The sequence below is a fragment of the Salvelinus fontinalis genome, chromosome 33, assembly GCF_029448725.1.
Source record: "Salvelinus fontinalis isolate EN_2023a chromosome 33, ASM2944872v1, whole genome shotgun sequence".
NCBI classification, from domain to species: Eukaryota; Metazoa; Chordata; class Actinopteri; order Salmoniformes; family Salmonidae; genus Salvelinus; species Salvelinus fontinalis.
In genome coordinates this window covers 4,987,245-5,011,154 of record NC_074697.1, presented here as the reverse complement: position 1 = coordinate 5,011,154, position 23,910 = coordinate 4,987,245, and the positions used below count along the sequence as shown (strand labels likewise).

At 46.9% G+C, this 23,910-nt stretch overlaps 1 protein-coding gene across 2 annotated transcripts in view; it reads right to left on the bottom strand.

Annotated features, from left to right (window-relative positions):
* Nucleotides 1–23,910, bottom strand: part of kcnab1a (potassium voltage-gated channel subfamily A regulatory beta subunit 1a) — a 192,796-nt gene that overhangs the window by 39,358 nt on the left and 129,528 nt on the right. For both annotated transcript variants that reach the window (XM_055895049.1, XM_055895050.1), the window contains exon 3: nt 5,760–5,797. In XM_055895049.1, coding sequence (XP_055751024.1) covers nt 5,760–5,797 — 38 coding nt within the window. The remainder of the gene's footprint in view (nt 1–5,759; nt 5,798–23,910) is intronic.

Here is a 23,910-nt window from a genome sequence, read left to right as displayed (position 1 = left end):
AGTGTGTCAAATCGGAGGGCATGTTGTACGGACATCTGGCGGTCTCTATGGGGGTGCCACCGGGGAGCCAGGGGAGAGGGGGGAGGGGAGCCAGGGGAGAGGGGGGAGGGGAGCCAGGGGAGAGGGGAGAGGGGAGCCAGGGGAGAGGGGGGAGGGGAGCCAGGGGAGAGGAGGGAGGGGAGCCAGGGGAGAGGGGGGAGGGGAGCCAGGGGAGAGGGGAGAGGGGAGCCAGGGGAGAGGGGAGAGGGGAGCCAGGGGAGAGGGGGGCCAGGGGAGAGGGGGGAGGGGAGCCAGGGGAGAGGGGAGAGGGGAGCCAGGGGAGAGGGGAGAGGGGAGCCAGGGGAGAGGGGGGCCAGGGGCCAGGGGCCAGGGGAGAGGGGAAAGGGGGGAGGGGAAAGGGGGGAGGGGAGCCAGGGGAGAGGGGGGCCAGGGGCCAGGGGCCAGGGGAGAGGGGAAAGGGGGGAGGGGAAAGGGGGGAGGGGAGCCAGGGGAGAGGGGGGAGGGGAGCCAGGGGAGAGGGGGGAGGGGAGCCAGGGGAGAGGGGAGAGGGGAGCCAGGGGAGAGGGGGGCTAGGGGAGAGGGGGGAGGGGAGCCAGGGGAGAGGAGGGAGGGGAGCCAGGGGAGAGGGGAGAGGGGAGCCAGGGGAGAGGGGGGCTAGGGGAGAGGGGAGCCAGGGGAGAGGGGAAAGGGGGGAGGGGAGCCAGGGGAGAGGAGGGAGGGGAGCCAGGGGAGAGGGGAGAGGGGAGCCAGGGGAGAGGGGGGCCAGGGGAGAGGGGAAAGGGGGGAGGGGAGCCAGGGGAGAGGAGGGAGGGGAGCCAGGGGAGAGGGGAGAGGGGAGCCAGGGGAGAGGGGGGCTAGGGGAGAGGGGAGCCAGGGGAGAGGGGAAAGGGGGGAGGGGAGCCAGGGGAGAGGAGGGAGGGGAGCCAGGGGAGAGGGGGAGGGGAGCCAGGGGAGAGGGGGGAGGGGAGCCAGGGGAGAGGGGGGAGGGGAGCCAGGGGAGAGGGGAGAGGGGAGCCAGGGGAGAGGGGGAGGGGAGCCAGGGGAGAGGAGGGAGGGGAGCCAGGGGAGAGGGGGAGGGGAGCCAGGGGAGAGGGGGGAGGGGAGCCAGGGGAGAGGGGAGAGGGGAGCCAGGGGAGAGGGGGGCTAGGGGAGAGGGGAGCCAGGGGAGAGGGGAAAGGGGGGAGGGGAGCCAGGGGAGAGGAGAGAGGGGAGCCAGGGGAGAGGGGAGAGGGGAGCCAGGGGAGAGGGGGGCCAGGGGAGAGGGGAGCCAGGGGAGAGGGGAAAGGGGGGAGGGGAAAGGGGGGAGGGGAGCCAGGGGAGAGGGGGAGGGGAGCCAGGGGAGAGGGGAGAGGGGAGCCAGGGGAGAGGGGAGAGGGGAGCCAGGGGAGAGGGGAGAGGAGAGCCAGGGGAGAGGGGAGAGGAGAGCCAGGGGAGAGGGGAGCCAGGGGAGAGGGGAGAAGGGAGCCAGGGGAGAGGGGAGCCTGTGGGAAGGCAATGAGGACACAGATTACTTAGCCTTTAAGCAAGCCTGTCTGTGTGTTGTGTTGTGTTGTGTTTAGTGTGTTTAGTGTGTGTGTGTGTGTGTGTGTGTGTGTGTGTGTGTGTGTGTGTGTGTGTGTGTGTGTGTGTGTGTGTGTGTGTGTGTGTGTGTGTGTGTGTGTGTGTCTGCGTGCGTGCAGTGGGACGTTCCCTCTGCAGAACTGTCTGTCTGTATGCATGTCAACGGCATGCATATATGTGTGTTTGTGTACGTGTGTGTGTTTGTATGTGTGTTTGTGTGTGAGTTTGTGAGTTTGTGTGACAGTGTGTCCATGCAACAATACCACACAGGTGGGCATTATTATAAATATTGTCCCGATCAAGAGATCCCAGCAGAGGGCCTATTTAGACCCTACTACAAAAAAATAATAATAAATACCATTCCTCATTGAGGCCTGCTGGGGCAGGAGTTCCCAAGCGGTCTATCCAATTACGTCTCTCTCTGGAGAAGTAATTTATCCCTAACTCCCCCCCTATGTGGCGCCTACACCAATAAAATGCCCACATAACGTAAGGCTCTCAGTTCATGATCATGGCTGTTGAAATGTCCTGCAACAGGTCATTTTTCATCATGGTTGTGAATGGAGCTCTCATGCTCACATACCATTGTCTTAAGTTCACGTTTAGTCTTACCCAAATAATACAAGTTACAGGAAAACTTAGCTTCTTATGGCTGCGGGCAGTATTGAGTAGCTTGGATGAATAATAATAACTGTTTGAATGATGTCTGTGAGTATAACATAACTCATTTGGCAGGCAAAAGCCTGAGAACAAATCCAACCAGGAAGTGGGACATCTGAGGTTTGCCTGTCCAATATACAGTGTCTATGGAGTCATATTGCACTTCCTAAGGCTTCCACTAGATGTCAACAGTCTTTAGAACCTTGTTTCAGGCTTCTACTGTGAAGGATGAGGGAATGAGAGCTGTTTCAACCAAGTGTCTGGAAGAGTGCCATGAACTCACTCAGGCGCGACCCCGTGAGAGGTAGCTGCGTTCCTTCTCCGTTCTAAAGACAAAGGAATTCTCCGGTTGAAACATTATTGAAGATTTATGTTAAAAACATCCGAAAGATTGATTCTATACATCGTTTGACATGTTTCTGCGAACTGTAATGGAATTTTTTCACTTTTCGTCTGAACTAAGTGTGCCTGTGCATCGTGAATTTGGATTTTTGAAATAAACGCGCAAAGAAAAAATAGGTATTTGGACATAAATTATGGACATTATCGAACAAAACAAACATTTATTGTGGAACTGGGATTCCCGGGAGTGCGTTCTGATGAAGATCATCAAAGGTAAATGAATATTTATAATGCTATTTCTGACTTCTGTTGACTCCACAACATGGCGGGTACCTGTATGGCTATTTTTTGTGTCTGAGCGCCGTACTCAGATTATTGCATGGTGTGCTTTTTCCCTAAAGTTTTTTTGAAACCTGACACAGCGGTTGCATTAAGGAGAAGTGGATCTAAAATTCCATGTATAACACTTGTATTTTCATCAACATTTATGATGAGTATTTCTGTAAACTGATGTGACTCTCTGCAAAATCACCGGATGTTTTGGAACTACTGAACATAACGCGCCAATGTAAACTGAGATTTTAGGATATAAATATGAACTTGATCGAACAAAACAAACATGTATTGTGTAACATGAAGTCCTATGAGTGTCATCTGATGAAGATCATCAAAGGTTAGAGATTCATTTTATCTCTATTTCTGCTTTTTGTGACTCCTCTCTTTGGCTGGAAAAATGGCTGTGTTTTTCTGTGACTAGGTACTGACCTAACATAATCAGATGGTGTGCTTTTGTCGTAAAGCCTTTTTGAAATCTGACACTGGTGGGATTAACAACAAGATTACCTTTAAAATGATATAAGAAACATGTATGTTTGAGGAATTTTAATTATGAGATTTCTGTTGTTTGAATTTGGCTCCCTGCACTTTCACTGGCTGTTGTCATATCGATCCCGTTACCGGGATCTCAGCCATAAGAAGTTTTAAGGAGATATACAACAGATTTTTGTATTACATGTTTTTCTAACTCAAACCTTTATCCTCTCACCGGACTGAGGATTGATGAGAGAGTTCCCTCTGATCATGGCATCACAGTGGACACAGTTGTGACAAGGGACCATCAGGAATAATAGACATGAAATGTGATGTTTTTTTCCCGTAGATACATCTGACCTGAGTAAACAATCCTGTAAAAGTCTCTTATAGCAAAACCTCGGGTGTCTATTGACCACATCTTTGATCGACCTTGAAATAGGACTGTAGGTGAGGAGAGGGATTCTTTGATCGACCTTGAAATAGGACTGTAGGTGAGGAGAGGGATTCTTTGATCGACCTTGAAATAAGACTGTAGGTGAGGAGAGGGATTCTTTGATCGACCTTGAAATAGGACTGTAGGTGAGGAGAGGGATTCTTTGATCGACCTTGAAATAGGACTGTAGGTGAGGAGAGGGATTCTTTGATCGACCTTGAAATAGGACTGTAGGTGAGGAGAGGGATTCTTTGATCGACCTTGAAATAGGACTGTAGGTGAGGAGAGGGATTCTTTGACGTGATTGCAACAACGCATTGTCCTCAGTTTGTCTTACTCTGATAAGGCAATTGTCCAATAATTCTTCTTCATTACCCTCTTGTTTTGAATCATTCGCATAAATCGTTGGCATGTATGATAACTGCTGAAAGGTATTTATATCTGGGGTTTTGCTATAAACCTACCACACATTACACTGCAGTACTGTATCACAAATTCGAATCCAGGCTGTATCACAACCGGCCGTGAATGGGAGTCCCATAGATCGGCGGCACAATTGGCCCGGGTTTGGCCGGTGTAGGCCGTCATTGTAAATAAGAATTTGTTCTTAACTGACTTGCCTACTTAAGAACCAGTGTATCTTTCATTTGCCATACAACAAGTATTTTTATGTAAAGTTTATGATGAGTTCTTTGGTTAGATTAGGTGAGTGTCCAAAATATCTCCGGACATTCTGGTGAATTGTTGCTACGTATTCACAATGTATAACCACGATTTGCAGTTATAAATATGCACATTTTCGAACAAAACATAAATGTATTGTATAACGTGATGTTATAAGACAGTCATCTGATGAAGTTGTCCAAAGGTTAGTGATTAATTTTATATCTATTGCTGGTTTTTGCGAAAAGCTATGTTGGCGGTGGATAAATGGCGTTGTGTGTTTGGCTATTGTGATGAGCTAATATAATTCTATATTGTGTTTTCGCTGTAAAACACTTAAAAAATTTGAAATATTGGCTGGATTCACAAGATGTTTATCTTTCATTAGCTGTACACCATGTATTTTTCATAAATGTTTTATAATGAGTATTTAAGGTATTTCACGTTGCTCTCTGTAATTATTCTGGCTGCTTCGGTGCTATTTGTGATGGTGGCTGCAATGTAAAACTATGATTTATACCTCAAATAGGCAACATTTTCGTACAAAACATAAATGTATTGTATAACATGATGCTATAAGACTGTCATCTGATGAAGTTGTTCAAGGTTAGTGATTAATTTTATCTCTATTTCTGGGTTTTGTGAAAGCTACCTATGCGGTGGAAACATGGTGACAATATGCCGTTGTGTGTTTGGCTATTGTGGTTAGCTAATATAAATACATATTGTGTTTTCGCCGTAAAACATTTTAAAAATCGGAAATGATGGCTGGATTCACAAGATGTTTATCTTTCATTTGCTGTATTGGACTTGTGATTTCATGAAATTATATTATATGATATCCCTGTGGCGCTTGGCTAGGCTATGCTAGTCAGCTTTTTTGGTGAGGAGGATCCCGGATCCGGGAGGGAGAATCGTTAGAGGTTTTAAATAAAGGTTAAATAACATATAAAAAATGTACACTAACTGAACCAAAGAGATTTTACCCAGAGTACACTCTGATTCATAGCTAACTTTGTGTCTGCTAAAGTGTAAAGTTGTTGCAGAGCAGTAAATACCAGAGGCAAAGACTGTACACATTTCCTATCTCCATTACATTTACATTTAAGTTAGCAGACGCTCTTATCCAGAGCGACTTACAAATTGGAAAGTTCATACATATTCATCCTGGTCCCCCAATGGGAAATGAACCCACAACCCTGGCGTTGCAAGCGCCATGCTCTACCAACTGAGCCATTGCTATCTCCATAAAACCAAGTAGAAAAACATTAGGAAATTATATTCTTACCTCATCTGTAATCTGACTGCCAAACGTTACCCATGTGCCTGAAACAGAGACAGAGATAGCAATTAGAAGTTGTAGCTTCTATGTGCAGTACTATACATATGCCCAGTACTTCACTTGGCCAGGAGCTCACAGAAACTGAGTACCAGCACCTCACATTTTCTTCTGCTTTAGTTTGGCACCTCCTATAGAATGTTAGCTCAAAAAAGATTGAGGTGTTCCTGTACCTAAATATAAAAAGTACCGGCACCCAAAATGAGTACCGGTACCTATTTCAGTCCAGGTCAAGCACTGCATATGCCATTGTCAGAATGTCAGACATTGTGCTAACAGTTACTAAACATGTGTAACGGCTGAGACTGGGATGTCGGTAGGAGTCATTTCTACAGGACTAATCCCTGAGACAACACTGATGAGCACCTGCAAATCTGTCCTGTCAGGAGAACAGCATGCAAGCAGAGAACAGCATGTGTACAGAGCAGATGAGAAAGGGGAGGACCATCCTCCGCAGTGAATAAAAACAGTTTTTAAATAGTGAAACGTAAAAAGTTAGCATTTCAAAAAAATATATACACAATATATTCACGTCACCAAATAATTGATTATTAAAACATACTGTTTTGCAATTAATGTCCACAGTAGCCTCAACAGCACTCTGTAGGGTGATGTAGCAGCCGGAGGACAGCTAGCTTCCGTCCTCCTCTGAGTACATTGACTTCAATACAAAACCAGGAGGCTCATGGTTCTCACCTCCTTCCATAGACTTACACAGTAATTATGATAACTTCTGGAGGATGACCTTCAAACTATTAGAGCTCTTGCAGCGTGAACTGACATGTTGTCCACCCAATCAAAGGATCAGAGAATGAATCTAGTACTGAAAGCGTAAACTATAGCTAGCTAGCAATGCAGTGAATACAATGTATTCAGTATTTGAATCAAAGAGAGAGAAAGACAATAGTTGAACAGTTTTGAAGAAATTCATTTCTTTAAAAATGAAGGAGAAGCAAGAAAGAGAGAGAGCAAGTTATATTTCATTGACATTTTTTCCCTTTCACGTTCACTTAGCTAGTGAACGTGAGCCTACTTAAAGACCCGGCTTAAACCGAGAGGGATGCTATATTAGCTAGCTGGCTATGGCTATCCAACACTGGAACTCATTCAAGTCAAGGTAAACTTTTGGTTGGTTTTATTCATTTATTGCCACCGGTGGAACTGCTAAACTGCATGCTGACTGTATACTGTACTGCATGATTGTAGCGGGTTTAGTAATGCATGCAAGGTATGTTGACTATGACGTTAGCTAATATGGGGACAACAATGTAGGCTGTGTGCAGCGGTTAGCTGTTATGATATGAAGATTTTGATAGAATGTTTTTTTCACCTGGTCACAGACAGCTGATTCGTTGTGCACTGAAGTCCACAAGAGAAGGGAAAATGTGAGAAGAGGAGAGCGCGTAGATGAGAGAAGGAATTATGCAATCATGCTGTTTTCCTTTCACACAATTATCTTCTCCTATCTTTCTATTAAAATAGAATATAAAATAATAAAAATCGAAAAGAGTAAAATAGAATAGACGAGGGCCATGGCGATTGCGATGAGTAAGCTGTCTTCCAGGCTGTCTGCACCCATCATTCACCACTGTCCCACTGCCCACCTCCACCTGTCTGCTCTGTAACCCAGCCTTGTCCTGTCCCACTGCCCACCTCCAACTGTCTGCTCTGTAACCCAGCCTTGTCCTGTCCCACCTCTACCTGTCTGCTCTGTAACCCAGCCTTGTCCTGTCCCACCTCCACCTGTCTGCTCTGCAACCCAGCCTTGTCCTGTCCCACCTCTACCTATCTGCTCTGTAACCCAGCCTTGTCCTGTCCCACCTCCACCTGTCTGCTCTGTAACCCAGCCTTGTCCTGTCCCACCTCCACCTGTCTTCTCTGTAACCCAGCCTTGTCCTGTCCCACCTCCACCTGTCTGCTCTGTAACCCAGCCTTGTCCTGTCCCACCTCTACCTGTCTGCTCTGTAACCCAGCCTTGTCCTGTCCAACCTCTACCTGTCTGCTCTGTAACCCAGCCTTGTCCTGATCCACTGCCCACCGCCACCTGTCTGCTCTGTAACCCAGCCTTGTCCTGACCCACTGCCCACCTCCACCTGTCTGCTCTGTAACCCAGCCTTGTCCTGTCCCACTGCCCACCTCCACCTGTCTGCTCTGTAACCCAGCCTTGTCCTGTCCCACCTCTACCTGTCTGCTCTGTAACCCAGCCTTGTCCTGTCCCACCTCTACCTGTCTGCTCTGTAACCCAGCCTTGTCCTGTCCCACCTCCACCTGTCTGCTCTGCAACCCAGCCTTGTCCTGTCCCACCTCCACCTGTCTTCTCTGTAACCCAGCCTTGTCCTGTCCCACCTCCACCTGTCTGCTCTGTAACCCAGCCTTGTCCTGTCCCACCTCTACCTGTCTGCTCTGTAACCCAGCCTTGTCCTGTCCAACCTCTACCTGTCTGCTCTGTAACCCAGCCATGTCCTGACCCACTGCCCACCTCCACCTGTCTGCTCTGTAACCCAGCCTTGTCCTGACCCACTGCCCACCTCCACCTGTCTGCTCTGTAACCCAGCCTTGTCCTGTCCCACTGCCCACCTCCACCTGTCTTCTCTGTAACCCAGCCTTGTCCTGTCCCACCTCTACCTGTCTGCTCTGTAACCCAGCCTTGTCCTGTCCCACCTCCACCTGTCTGCTCTGTAACCCAGCCTTGTCCTGTCCCACTGCCCACCTCTACCTGTCTGCTCTGTAACCCAGCCTTGTCCTGTCCCACTGCCCACCTCCACCTGTCTGCTCTGTAACCCAGCCTTGTCCTGTCCCACCTCTACCTGTCTGCTCTGTAACCCAGCCTTGTCCTGACCCACTGCCCACCACCACCTGTCTGCTCTGTAACCCAGCCTTGTCCTGTCCCACTGCCCACCTCCACCTGTCTGCTCTGTAACCCAGCCTTGTTCTGACCCACTGCCCACCTCTACCTGTCTGCTCTGTAACCCAGCCTTGTCCTGACCCACCTCCACCTGCCTGCTCTGTAACCCAGCCTTGTCTTTACCCACTGCCCACCTCTACCTGTCTTCTCGGTAACCCAGCCTTGTCCTGTCCCACTGCCCACCTCCACCTGTCGCTCTGTAACCCAGCCTTGTCCTGTCCCACTGCCCACCTCCACCTGTCTTCTCTGTAACCCAGCCTTGTCCTGTCCCACTGCCCACCTCCACCTGTCTTCTCTGTAACCCAGCCTTGTCCTGTCCCACTGCCCACCTCCACCTGTCTTCTCTGTAACCCAGCCTTGTCCTGTCCCACCTCTACCTGTCTGCTCTGTAACCCAGCCTTGTCCTGTCCCACCTCCACCTGTCTGCTCTGTAACCCAGCCTTGTCCTGTCCCACTGCCCACCTCTACCTGTCTGCTCTGTAACCCAGCCTTGTCCTGTCCCACTGCCCACCTCTACCTGTCTGCTCTGTAACCCAGCCTTGTCCTGACCCACTGCCCACCTCCACCTGTCTTCTCTGTAACCCAGCCTTGTCCTGACCCACTGCCCACCTCCACCTGTCTTCTCTGTAACCCAGCCTTGTCCTGTCCCACTGCCCACCTCTACCTGTCTGCTCTGTAACCCAGCCTTGTCCTGACCCACTGCCCACCTCCACCTGTCTGCTCTGTAACCCAGCCTTGTCCTGACCCACTGCCCACCTCCACCTGTCTGCTCTGTAACCCAGCCTTGTCCTGTCCCACTGCCCACCTCTACCTGTCTGCTCTGTAACCCAGCCTTGTCCTGACCCACTGCCCACCTCCACCTGTCTGCTCTGTAACCCAGCCTTGTCCTGACCCACTGCCCACCTCCACCTGTCTGCTCTGTAACCCAGCCTTGTCCTGACCCACTTCCACCTGCCTGCTCTGTAACCCAGCCTTGTCTTTACCCACTGCCCACCTCCACCTGTCTGCTCTGTAACCCAGCCTTGTCCTGTCCCACCTCCACCTGTCTGCTCTGTAACCCAGCCTTGTCCTGTCCCACTGCCCACCTCTACCTGTCTGCTCTGTAACCCAGCCTTGTCCTATCCCACTGCCCACCTCTACCTGTCTGCTCTGTAACCCAGCCTTGTCCTGTCCCACCTCTACCTGATTTCTCTAGGACCCAGCCCTGTCCTGTCCCACTGCCCACCTCCACCTGTCTGCTCTGTAACCTAGCCTTGTCCTGTCCCACCTCCACCTGTCTGCTCTGTAACCCAGCCTTGTCCTGTCCCACCTCTACCTGATTTCTCTAGGACCCAGCCCTGTCCTGTCCCACTGCCCACCTCTACCTGTCTGCTCTGTAACCCAGCCTTGTCCTGACCCACTGCCCACCTCCACCTGTCTTCTCTGTAACCCAGCCTTGTCCTGACCCACTGCCCACCTCCACCTGTCTTCTCTGTAACCCAGCCTTGTCCTGTCCCACTGCCCACCTCCACCTGTCTTCTCTGTAACCCAGCCTTGTCCTGACCCACCTCCACCTGTCTGCTCTGTAACCCAGCCTTGTCCTGTCCCACCTCCACCTGTCTGCTCTGTAACCCAGCCTTGTCCTGTCCCACCTCTACCTGATTTCTCTAGGACCCAGCCCTGTCCTGTCCCACTGCCCACCTTCACCTGTCTGCTCTGTAACCCAGCCTTGTCCTGTCCCACCTCCACCTGTCTGCTCTGTAACCCAGCCTTGTCCTGACCCACTGCCCACCTCCACCTGTCTTCTCTGTAACCCAGCCTTGTCCTGACCCACTGCCCACCTCCACCTGTCTTCTCTGTAACCCAGCCCTGTCCTGTCCCACTGCCCACCTCCACCTGTCTGCTCTGTAACCCAGCCCTGTCCTGTCCCACTGCCCACCTCTACCTGTCTTCTCTAGGACCCAGCCCTGTCCTGACCCACTGCCCACCTCCACCTGTCTTCTCTTGGACCCAGCCCTGTCCCGCTAAATAACACAATGACACTCTGTGCCCTTTTAATAGGAACATTCCCACTACTTGTCTGCTCTAGTCGGTCTCCCCATCTACACACCCGCTACACTATGGCTATATGGTCTGCCTCATTGACTGTCCCAAACCCTGATAAACCCTCCCCCACCTAAGATCAGGGAGACAAGTGAAGGAGAAGAGAGGATGGGAGAGATCGAAGAAGAGGAGATGAGAGGTGATATGAAAATAAAAGGTTACTCAGAAAGTGCTGAAGGATCAGATTACACTGATCAATTTCTCCCTCACTCACATTCTGTTGCCTCTTCCCTAGCCAATTAGCATGAGGGAAACGCACGCACCCACGCACGCACGCACCCACGCACGCACGCACGCACGCACGCACGCACGCACGCACGCACACACACACACACACACACACACACACACACACACACACACACTTAGTTTGTGTTCTCCTTCCTAGCCAATTAGCAAGGTAGAAAGCCAGTGAGGAACTTATCGACCGTACCACAGAACAACCGTAAATCGACTGGCGGTCGAAGCGCTAACCCGTTTGGTAATTGTATATTTACAGCAGCAGTTAATTATAAGCAGTAAAAAAGTCAAGATGGACTTCTCATATTGAATAGTTCAATCTATCAACGCTCTGTATCAGCAGAATTCAGGACTGCGGTGTAGTGTACCGAAAGCACAGATGGCCGTGAACCAAGGACTGTAGTGTACTGTACTGAGAGCACAGTTGGTCATGAACCAAGGACTGTAGTGTACTGTACTGAGAGCACAGTTGGTCATGAACCAAGGACTGTAGTGTACTGTACTGAGAGCACAGTTGGTCATGAACCAAGGACTGTAGTGTACTGTACTGAGAGCACAGTTGGTCATGAACCAAGGACTGTAGTGTACTGTACTGAGAGCACAGTTGGTCATGAACCAAGGACTGTAGTGTGCTGTACCGAGAGCACAGTTGGTCATGAACCAAGGACTGTAGTGTACTGTACCGAGAGCACAGTTGGTCATGAACCAAGGACTGTAGTGTACTGTACCGAGAGCACAGTTGGTTATGAACCAATCACCATCTAATTTAATCACCATATATAATTTACTCATTCAAGGGTTTTTCTTTATTTTTACTATTTTCTACATTGTAGAACAATAATTAAGACATCAACATTATGAAATGACACGTATGAAATCATGTAGTAACCAAAAAAGTGTTAAACAAATCAAAATATATCCACCCTTTGCCTTGATGACAGCTTTGCACACTCTTGGCATTCTCTCAACCGCCTGGAATGCTTTTCCAACAGTCTTGAAGGAGTTACACATATGCTGAACGCTTGTTGGCTGCTATTCCTTCACTCTGCGGTCCAACTCATCCCAAACCATCTCAATTGGGTTGAGGTTGGGTAATTGCGGAGGCCAGGTCATCTGATGCAGCACTTCATCACTCTCCTTCTTCATCAAATAGCCCTTACACAGCCTGGAGGTGTGTTGGGTCATTGTCCTGTTGAAAAACAAATGATAGTCCCTCTATGCGCAAACCAGATCGGATGGAGTATCTCTGCAGAATGACAAACTAATCACCTTCTTTACCAGCTTTGAGGATAATACAGTGCCACCGTCACGGCCTGCTAACAAGGACTGAGCCTCCTCCTCTCCTTCTCCGTGGCCAACGTGAGTAAAACATTTAAAAGTGTTAACCTTCGCAAGGCTGCTGGCCCAGACGGCATTCCTAGTCCTCAGAGCATGCGCAGACCAGCTGGCTGCGTCGTGGAGAATCGTCTCAGAAATATAACACTCTTACAAGAACTTGTGAATTCAATATAGACTTTAATACAAAGTAGCAAAAATGAGCCCTTCCATGGAAGGACCCTATCACAAACGTAACAGAGCCGAGCCCCTCCATGGAAAGAGACTAAATTCTCATATTACAGAGTCCTGCCTTTAGGTGATCCTGTCTTTGCATAACGTATAGAGTCCCCTCCCTCTATATGAAAATAGCTTCCCTTGACTTTTCTCCGTCATTATCTTTTCATCTCAGAGCTTGCTTGTTCACGCCCACTAACGCTCATATCTGCTTTTGGTTAGGTTATAACGATGACAGAACCCTTTTCACGTTCTAAAAATAATGTTTGCATTTCATGCTTATGTTTTACGTGTTAGTCATCAGTTATCTTGCTTCCATCTTTCTTCCTGTATCCTGCTGACCATAGTACGTCCAGCTGTCAGAAATGTACGTGTGGTCTTGGTTAATGTACTCTTTCAAAATAGAGTATAACTTGGGTGTCATATGGTCTGGATGTCATCTTCTCTTAATGTGCATGTCCTTGCTACTTTAGCCTAGCAACTCAACCTGTCTATATTTAATGCTGAGCTCTCCTTAATGGTTCGCTCCTACAGCTGGTGTGTTTACGGACATATTCATTCGCTCCCTATCCATCCCAGTCTGTTGTCCACACATGCTTCAAAATGGCTGCCATTGTTCCTGTACCAAGAAGGCAAGGATAACTGAACTAAATTGAGAAGTGCTTTGAGAGACTAGTCAAGGATCATATCAACTCCACCTTACCGGCCACCGTAGACCCACTTCAGTTTGCATACCTCCCCAACAGGTCCATAGACGAAGCAATTGCCATCACACTGCACACTACCCTATCCCATCTGGACAAGAGAAATACCTATGTAAGAATTCTGTTCATTGACTACAGCTCAGCATTCAACACCGTAGTACCTTCCAAGCTCATCACCAAGCTGGAGGCCCTCGGTCTCAACCCCGCCCTCTGCAATTGGGTCTTGGGCCTTCTGATCGGCCACCCCCAGGTGGTGAAGGTAGGAAACAACATCTCCACTTCACTGATCCTCAACACTGGGGCCCCACAAGTGTGCATGCTCAGCCCCCTCCTGTACTCCCTGTTCACCCACGACTACGTGCCGTACACGCCTCCAACTCAATCATCAAGTTTGACACTACAGTGGTAGACTTGATTACCAACAACGACGAGACAGTCTACAGGGAGGAGGTGAGGTCACTCGGAGTGTGGTGTCTGGAAAACAACCTCTCACTCAACGTCAACAAAACAAAGGAGATGATCGTGGACTTCAGGAAACAGCAGAGGGAGCACCCCCCTATCCACATCGATGGGACAGCAGTGGAGAAGGTGGAATGTTTTAAGTTCCTCGGGGTACACATCACAGACAAATTGAAATGGTCCACCCACACAGACAGTGTGGTGAAGAAGGCGCCTCCTCAGGAGGCTGAAGAAATTTGGCTTATCACCCAAAACCCTGACAAAATGTACAGATGCACAATCGAGAGCATCCTGTCGGGCTGTATCATAGCCTGGTACGGCAACTGCACCGCCCTCAACCACAAGGCTCTCCAGATGGTGGTGCAGTCTGCACAATGTATCACCGGGGGCAAACTACCTGCCCTCCATGACACCTACAGCAACTGATGTCACAGGAAGGCCAAAAATATAATCAAGGACAACAACCACCCGAGCCACTGCCTGTTCACCCCGCTATCATCCAGAAGGCGAGGTCAGTACAGGTGCATTAAAGCTGGGACCGAGAGAATGAAAAACAGCTTCTATCTCAAGGCCATCAGACTGTTAAACAGCAATCTCTAACACAGAGAGGCTGCTGGCTACATAAAAACCAAATCACTGGCCACTTTAATAAATGGTTCACTAGTCACTTTAAACAATGTCACTTTATATAATGCCACTTTCATAACACATATTGCATTACTCATCTCATGTGTATATACTGTATTTTATACCATCTATTGCACCTTGCCTTTGCCGCTCGGCCATCACTCATTCATATTCTCATTCACCCCTTTAGATTTGTGTGTATTAGGTAGTTGTTGGAAAATTGTTAGATTACTTGTTAGATATTACGGCACTGTCGGAACTAGAAGCACAAGCATTTCGCTACACTCGCATTAACATCTGCTAACCATGTGTATGTGAACAATAACACTTGATTTGATTTGATTTTGAGTTGATTATTATATAACATTATAATACAGCATAACAGCAATAATAATATTATACAACATTATAATACAGCATAACAGCAATAATATTATTATACAACATTATAATACAGCATAACAGCAATAATATTATTATACAACATTATAATACAGATTAACAGCAATAACATTATTATACAACATTATAATGCAGATTAACAGCAATAACATTATTATACAACATTATAATGCAGATTAACAGCAATAACAGTTAAGTAAAAATGAACAATAAAGTAATGTAGCTATTAGTATTCATTTAATATTAAAAGCTGATTTTCCAGAGAGAAATGAAAAACAAGATACCCATTTAAGCCAATATGGAGTACAATCGAACAAACTCCTGGAAAATACACAAATAATAAACATGTACCCCTGACCTATTTACCTGAAAATGTACCTTATTAAAGTTTACTGAAGGCCTAGTACTACAAAACCTGTAAACAATGGTGATTTATCACAAAATGTAAAATGTACACTACTGTTCAAAAGTTTGGGGTCACTTTGAAATGTCCTTGCTTTTGAAAGAAAAGCAAATTTTGTCCATTAAAATAACACCCGCAAAACACCAGTCTCAACGTCAACAGTGAAGAGGCAACTCCGGGATGCTGGCCTTCTAGGCAGAGTTCCTCTGTCCAGTGTCTGTGTTCTTTTGCACATCTTAATCTTTTCTTTTTATTGGCCAGTCTGAGATACGTCAATTTTCTTTGCAACTCTGCCTAGAAGGCCAGCATCCTGGAGTCGACTCTTCACTGTCGACGTTGAGACTGGTGTTTTGCGGGTACTATTTAATGAAGCTGCCAATTGATGACTTGTGAGGCATCTGTTTCTCAAACTAGACACTCTAATGTACTTGTCCTCTTGCTCAGTTGTGCACCGGGCCTCCCACTCTTTCTATTCTAGTTAGAGACAGTTTGCGCTGTTCTGTGAAGGGAGTAGCATACAGCGTTGTACGAGATCTTCCGTTTCTTGGCATTTTCTATCATGGAATAGCCTTCAATTCTCAGAACAAGAATAGACTGACAAGTTTCAGAAGAAAGGTCTTTGTTTCTGGCCATTTTGAGCCTGTAATCAAACCCACAAATGCTGATGCTCCAGATCAATCAATCAATTTTATTTTATATAGCCCTTCGTACATCAGATAATATCTCGAAGTGCTGTACAGAAACCCAGCCTAAAACCCCAAACAGCTAGAATGCAGGTGTAGAAGCACGGTGGCTAGGAAAAACTCCCTAGAAAGGCCAAAACCTAGGAAGAAACCTAGAGAGGAACCAGGCTATGAGGGGTGGCCAGTCCTCTTCTGGCTGTGCCGGGTGGAGATTATAACAGAACTATGCCAAGATGTTCAAAAATGTTCATAAGTGACAAGCATGGTCAAATAATAATCATGAATAATTTTCAGTTGGCTTTTCATAGCTGATCATTAAGAGTTGAAAAACAACAGGTCTGGGACAGGTGGCGGTTCCATAACCGCAGGCAGAACAGCTGAAACTGGAATAGCAGCAAGGCCAGGCGGACTGGGGACAGCAAGGAGTCACCACGGGCGGCAGTCCCGATGCATGGTCCTAGGGCCCAGGTCCTCCGAGAGAAAGAAAGAGAGAAGGAGAAAATTAGAGAGAGCCAAGATTTTCAAAATGTTCATAAATGACAAGCATGGTCAAATAATAATCAGGAATAAATCTCAGTTGGCTTTTCATAGCCGATCATTAAGAGTTGAAAACAGCAGGTCTGGGACAGGTAGGGGTTCCATAACCGCAGGCAGAAGAGTTGAAACTGGAATAGCAGCAAGGCCAGGCGGACTGGGGGCAGCAAGGAGTCACCACGGCCGGTAGTCCCGACGTATGGTCCTAGGGCTCAGGTCCTCCGAGAGAAAGAGAGAAGGAGAAAATTAGAGAGAGCCAAGATTTTCAAAATGTTCATAAATGACAAGCATGGTCAAATAATAATCAGGAATAAATCTCAGTTGGCTTTTCATAGCCGATCATTAAGAGTTGAAAACAGCAGGTCTGGGACAGGTAGGGGTTTCGTAACCGCAGGCAGAAACAGTTGAAACTGGAATAACAGCAAGGCCGGGCGGACTGGGGACAGCAAGGTGTCAGCATGCCCGGTAGTCCTGACGTATGGTCCTAGGGCTCAGGTTCTCAGAGAGAAAGAGAGAACGAGAGAATTAGAGAGAGCATACTTAAATTCACACAGGACACTGGATAAGGCAGGAGAAGTATTCCAGGTATAACCAACTGACCCTAGCCCCCCGACACATAAACTACTGCAGCATAAATACTGGAGGCTGAGACAGGAGCGGTCAGGAGACACTGTGGCCCCATCCGAAGAAACCCCCGGACAGGGCCAAACAGGAAGGATATAACCCCACCCACTCTGCCAAAGCACAGCCCCCACACCACTAGAGGGATATCCTCAACCACCAACTTACAATCCTGAGACAAGGCCGAGTATAGCCCACAAAGGTCTCCACCACAGCACAAACCAAGGGGGGGCGCCAACCCAGACAGGAAGTTCACGTCAGTAACTCAACCCACTCAAGTGACGCACCCCTCCTAGGGACGGCATGAAAGAGCACCAGCAAGCCAGTGACTCAGCCCCAGTAACAGGGTTAGAGGCAGAGAATCCCAGTGGAGAGAGGGGAACCGGCCCTGGAGAGACAGCAAGGGCGGTTCGTTGCTCCAGAGCCTTTCCGTTCACCTTCACACTCCTGGGCCAGACTACACTCAATCATATGACCTACTGAAGAGATAAGTCTTCAGTAAAGACTTAAAGGTTGAGACTGAGTCTGCGTCTCTCACATGGGTAGGCAGACTGTTCCATAAAAATGGAGATCTATAGGAGAAAGCCCTGCCTCCAGCTGTTTGCTTAGAAATTTTAGGGACAATTAGGAGGCCTGCGTCTTGTGACCGTAGCGTACGTGTAGGTATGTACGGCAGGACCAACTCGGAAAGATAGGTAGGAGCAAGCCCATGTAACGCTTTAAAGGTTAACAGTAAAACCTTGAAATCAGCCCTTGCCTTAACGGGAAGCCAGTGTAGGGAAGCTAGCACTGGAGTAATATGATCAAATTTCTTGGTTCTAGTCAGGATTCTAGCAGCCGTATTTAGCACTAACTGAAGTTTATTTAGTGCTTTATCCGGGTAGCCGGAAAGTAGAGCATTGCAGTAGTCTAACCTAGAAGTAACAAATGCATGGATTAATTTTTCTGCATCATTTTTGGACAGAAAATTTCTGATTTTTGCAATGTTACGTAGATGGAAAAAAGCTGTCCTTGAAACAGTCTTGATATGTTCGTCAAAAGAGAGATCAGGGTCAAGAGTAACGCCGAGGTTCTTCACAGTTTTATTTGAGACGACTTTACAACCATCAAGATGAATTGTCAGATTTAACAGAAGATCTCTTTGTTTCTTGGGACCTAGAACAAGCATCTCTGTTTTGTCCGAGTTTAAAAGTAGAAAGTTTTCAGCCATCCACTTCCTTATGTCTGAAACACAGGCTTCTAGCGAGGGCAATTTTGGGGCTTCACCATGTTTCATTGAAATGTACAGCTGTGTGTCATCCGCATAGCAGTGAAAGTTAACATTATGTTTTCGAATAACATCCCCAAGAGGTAAAATATATAGTGAAAACAATAGTGGTCCTAAAACGGAACCTTGAGGAACACCGAAATGTACAGTTGATTTGTCAGAGGACAGACCATTCACAGAGACAAACTGATATCTTTCCGACAGGTAAGATCTAAACCAGGCCAGAACTTGTCCGTGTAGACCAATTTGGGTTTCCAGTCTCTCCAAAAGAATGTGGTGATCGATGGTGTCAAAGGCAGCACTAAGGTCTAGTAGCACGAGGACAGATGCAGAGCCTCGGTCTGACGCCATTAAAAGGTCATTTACCACCTTCACAAGTGCAGTCTCAGTGCTATGATGGGGTCTAAAACCAGACTGAAGCATTTCGTATACATTGTTTGTCTTCAGAAAGGCAGTGAGTTGCTGCGCAACAGCTTTTTCTAAAATTTTTGAGAGGAATGGAAGATTCGATATAGGCCGATAGTTTTTTATATTTTCCGGGTCAAGGTTTGGCTTTTTCAAGAGAGGCTTTATCACTGCCACTTTTAGTGAGTTTGGTACACATCCGGTGGATAGAGAGCTGTTTATTATGTTCAACATAGGAGGGCCAAGCACAGGAAGCAGCTCCTTCAGCAGTTTAGTAGGAATAGGATCCAGTATGCAGCTTGAAGGTTTAGAGGCCATGATTATTTTCATCATTGTGTCAAGAGATATAGTACTAAAACACTTAAGTGTCTCTCCCGATCCCAGGCCCTCGCAGAGCTGTGCAGATCCAGGACAGCTAAGCCCTGGAGGAATACGCAGATTCAAAGAGGAGTCCGTAATTTGCTTTCTAATGGTCATGATCTTTTCCTCAAAGAAGTTCATGAATTTATTACTGCTGAAGTGAAAGCCATCCTCTCTTGGGGAATGCTGCTTTTTAGTTAGCTTTGCAACAGTATCAAAAAGAAATTTTGGATTGTTCTTATTTTCCTCGATTAAGTTGGAAAAGTAGGATGATCGAGCAGCAGTGAGGGCTCTTCGGTACTGCACGGTACTGTCTTTCCAAGCTAGTCGGAAGACTTCCAGTTTTGTGTGGCGCCATTTCCGTTCCAATTTCCTGGAAGCTTGCTTCAAAGCTCGGGTATTTTCTGTATACCAGGGAGCTAGTTTCTTATGACAAATGTTTTTCGTTTTTAGGGGTGCAACTGCATCTAGGGTATTGCGCAAGGTTAAATTGAGTTCCTCAGTTAAGTGGTTAACTGATTTTTGTCCTCTGACGTCCTTGGGTAGGCAGAAGGAGTCTGGAAGGGCATCAAGGAATTTTTGTGTTGTCTGAGAATTTATAGCACGACTTTTGATGCTCCTTGGTTGGGGTCTGAGCAGATTATTTGTTGCGATTGCAAACGTAATAAAATGGTGGTCCGATAGTCCAGGATTATGTGGAAAAACATTAAGATCTACAACATTTATTCCATGGGACAAAACTAGGTCCAGAGTATGACTGTGGCAGTGAGTAGGTCCAGAGACATGTTGGACAAAACCCACTGAGTCGATGATGGCTCCGAAAGACTTTTGGAGTGGGTCTGTGGACTTCTCCATGTGAATATTAAAATCACCAAAAATTAGAATATGATCTGCTATGACTACAAGGTCTGATAGGAATTCAGGAAACTCAGAGAGGAACGCTGTATATGGCCCAGGAGGCCTGTAAACAGTAGCTATAAAAAGTGATTGAGTAGGCTGCATAGATTTCATGACTAGAAGCTCAAAAGACGAAAACGCCATTTTTTTTTTTGTAAATTGAAATTTGCTATTGTAGATGTTAGCAACACCTCCGCCTTTGCGGGATGCACGGGGGATATGGTCACTAGTGTAACCAGGAGGTGAGGCCTCATTTAACACAGTAAATTCATCAGGCTTAAGCCATGTTTCAGTCAGGCCAATCACATCAAGATTATGATCAGTGATTAGTTCATTGACTATGACTGCCTTTGAAGTGAGGGATCTAACATTAAGTAACCCTATTTTGAGATGTGAGGTATCACGATCTCTTTCAATAATGGCAGGAATGGAGGAGGTCTTTATCCTAATAAGATTGCTAAGGCGAACACCGCCATGTTTAGTTTTGCCCAACCTAGGTCGAGGCACAGACACAGTCTCAATGGGTATGGCTGAGCTGACTACACTGACTGTGCTATTGGCAGACTCCACTAAGCTGGCAGGTTGGCTAACAGCCTGCTGCCTGGCCTGCACCATATTTCATTGTGGGGCTAAAGGAGTTAGAGCCCTATCTATGTTGGTAGATAAGATGAGAGCACCCCTCCAGGTAGGATGGAGTCCGTCACTCCTTAGCAGGTCAGGCTTGGTCCTGTTTGTGGGTGAGTCCCAGAAAGAGGGCCAATTATCTACAAATTCTATCTTTTGGGAGGGGCAGAAAACAGTTTTCAACCAGCGATTGAGTGCTGAGACTCTGCTGTAGAGCTCGTCACTCCCCCTAACTGGGAGGGGGCCAGAGACAATTACTCGATGCCGACACATCTTTCTAGCTGATTTACACGCTGAAGCTATGTTGCACTTGGTGACCTCTGACTGTTTCATCCTAACATCGTTGGTGCCGACGTGGATAACAATATCTCTATACTCTCTACACTCGCCAGATTTAGCTTTAGCCAGCACCATCTTAAGATTAGCCTTAACGTCGGTAGCCCTGCCCCCTGGTAAACAGTGTATGATCGCTGGGTGATTCGTTTTAAGTCTAATACTGCGGGTAATGGAGTCGCCAATGACTAGGGTTTTCAATTTGTCAGAGCTAACGGTGGGAGCCTTCGGCGTCTCAGACCCCGTAACGGGAGGAGTAGAGACAAGAGAAGACTCAGACTCAGACTCCGACTCGCTACATAATGGGGAAAACCGGTTGAAAGTTTCTGTCGGCTGAATGAGCGACACCGGTTGAGCATTCCAACAGCATTTCCCTCCAGAAGCCATGAGAAAGTTGTCCGGCTGCGGGGACTGTGCGGGGGGATTTATACTAACGTTACTATCTGTACTTACTGGTGGCACAGACGCTGTTTCTTCCTTTCCTACACTGAAAATACCCTTGCCTAACGATTGCGTCTGAAGCTGGGCTTGCAGCACAACTATTTTCGCCTTAAGGCGATCGTTCTCCTGTATATTATGAGTACAGCGACTGCAATTAGAAGACATCATGTTAATGTTACTACTTAGCTTCGGTTGTTGAAGGTGTTGACGAACCATGTCCAGATAAAGCGTCCGGAGTGAAAAGGTTGAATGAGGGAAAAAAGTTGCGATGGAAAAACTAAAAATATAAACGGTAATTAAAAACAGAAACAAAACAAAAAACGTAAAGTTGTCAGCTAGCAAAGTAAAGTAAAGTTCGCAGCAAATCGCACAGCAACAATACGCACAGCAACACGTCTGCAGATTCAACAGGAAGTGACGTCAATCAACTAGTCTAAAGAAGGCCAGTTTTATTGCTTCTTTATTCAGGACAACAGTTTTCAGCTGTGCTAACATAATTGCAAAAGGGTTTTCTAATGATCAATTAGTCTTTTAAAATGATAAACTTTGATTAGCTAACACAACGTGCCATTGGAACACAGGAGTGATGGTTGCTGATAATCGGCCTCTGTACGCCTATGAAGATATTCCATTAAAAATCATCTGTTTCCAGCTACAATAGTCATTTACAACATTAACAATGTCTACACTGTATTTCTGATCAATTTGATGTTATTTTAATGGACAAAAAAAATTGCTTTTCTTTCAAAATCAATTACATTTCTAAGTGACCCCAAACTTTTGAACGGTAGTGTACATTCATTAGCTGTAGTTAACTTTGTAAATACAATTCAGAGTTGGCCACAATGGCTCTTGACAAGCTACATGTTTATGCAGGCTTTCTTGTTCAAGCCCAGTTTCTACCACGCCTGATTCTACTATTCACGGTCTCCAGCTGAGTAGTGGAATCAGGTCTGGTCGCACTGAGGTTGAACAAGAAAGCCTGCATCAGCCTGTGGATCGTCAAGAGTCATTTTGATAGCTCCTGATACAAACGGCAAACTGCTGAGAAACACCTGCAAAATACAAAGTCATGAGACAATTACAAAACTCTTCAAAGAAATGATAGGCATATTTACCAATCTGAAATTGGATATGTGCTCTAAACCCTGGAATACAAAACTTCAGCTACAAATGACCTAGATATCATAGCAGCCAAGGACGTTCGCTATCTTATTTGTGCATGTTTGTGCTCGATTACACGCAAGTCTCTAGATCAGCAGTTTACACACGATGACTTCAACCTTCTATGAAAAACATTACTTGGCAAAATATAGTTAGGTAGCCTGTTTGTTGGTTAGATAGTTACTCAACATTAGCTCTCATCTGACTGGTATAAAGTTACGTTTGTTAAGTAGTCAGGTAGCTAGCTATCTCGGTAATAAAAAAAAAAATAGCACATTTATTGGCGAGCTACCTTTATTTGCCTGTTCTTTAGCTACATAGCTTTCTGTTGACTGGTGTTAGCTAGCTACGGAGGCTAGCTGCTGGAATTCGTAGAAGCAAGCTAACGTTAGCTAGGTAACATTAGCTAGTTAGCTACCTAGCTAATCAAAATATCTGCATGCGTTTATTGATTAACCTCAGCTTGAACACCACCATATAGCTAGCTAAATACTGTAGTCTAGGTTTGTTCCATACACATCACAAGCAGGTGTGTTGTTGCCGAGCAACTGACCTGGTGTTATAACTCCTAGATTCGTCAGAAAACATGTTAGCATTGCCAGAAATGCTACAAAAAGGTAGCACATCCTTGGATCTTAAAGGACAAAAATGAGCATGTGAGAGCAATAAATTATAAATCTAATCAAAACTCTGTGTGAGATTGATAGTAAAGAGTATGACTGTGTGTGAGTTTGATAGTAAAGAGTATGACTGTGTGTATATTATGTTGATAGCATTGTTGCGTGACAGACTGTGGTTAAAACCTAACTGTTGTATAATTGTCACTCTGTGTGACCTGACCTATTGTTAGGGTGATGAGGCAACCTGTTCACTAATGCTCAGTGGCAGGAGGACTCAAAAACACACACACACACACACGCACACGCGCAAACACACACACACACACACACACACACACACACAATCTCCACCTGCCTAAATACACATTTTGGCATTGCTTCCTAACAGAGACCCAGTTTGGCAACGTCTCCCCCTTGTCCTACCCCCTGTCGTCCCCTGCCTTGCTGTCCCATCTCAGGCAGTATATGTCACGCAAATCCAGCCCAGGGCACAGTGGCACAATGGCACAGTGGGAAGTGTGTGTCTGTGTGTGTGTGGCACAGTGGGAGGCTGCCAGGTGGAATGAGACTGACCTTATCTTTGCAACGACAGACCACCTGACCAGTCTGACTCAGACACCCATCCCTCCTTACTCCCACTCCAAGTAACCTTGTCCTGTCAGACCAGCCACCCCTGATAAACTCTACCTCCATCTCTCTCTCTCTCTCTCTCTCTCTCTCTCTCTCTCTCTCTCTCTCTCTCTCTCTCTCTCTCTCTCTCTCTCTCTCTCTCTCTCTC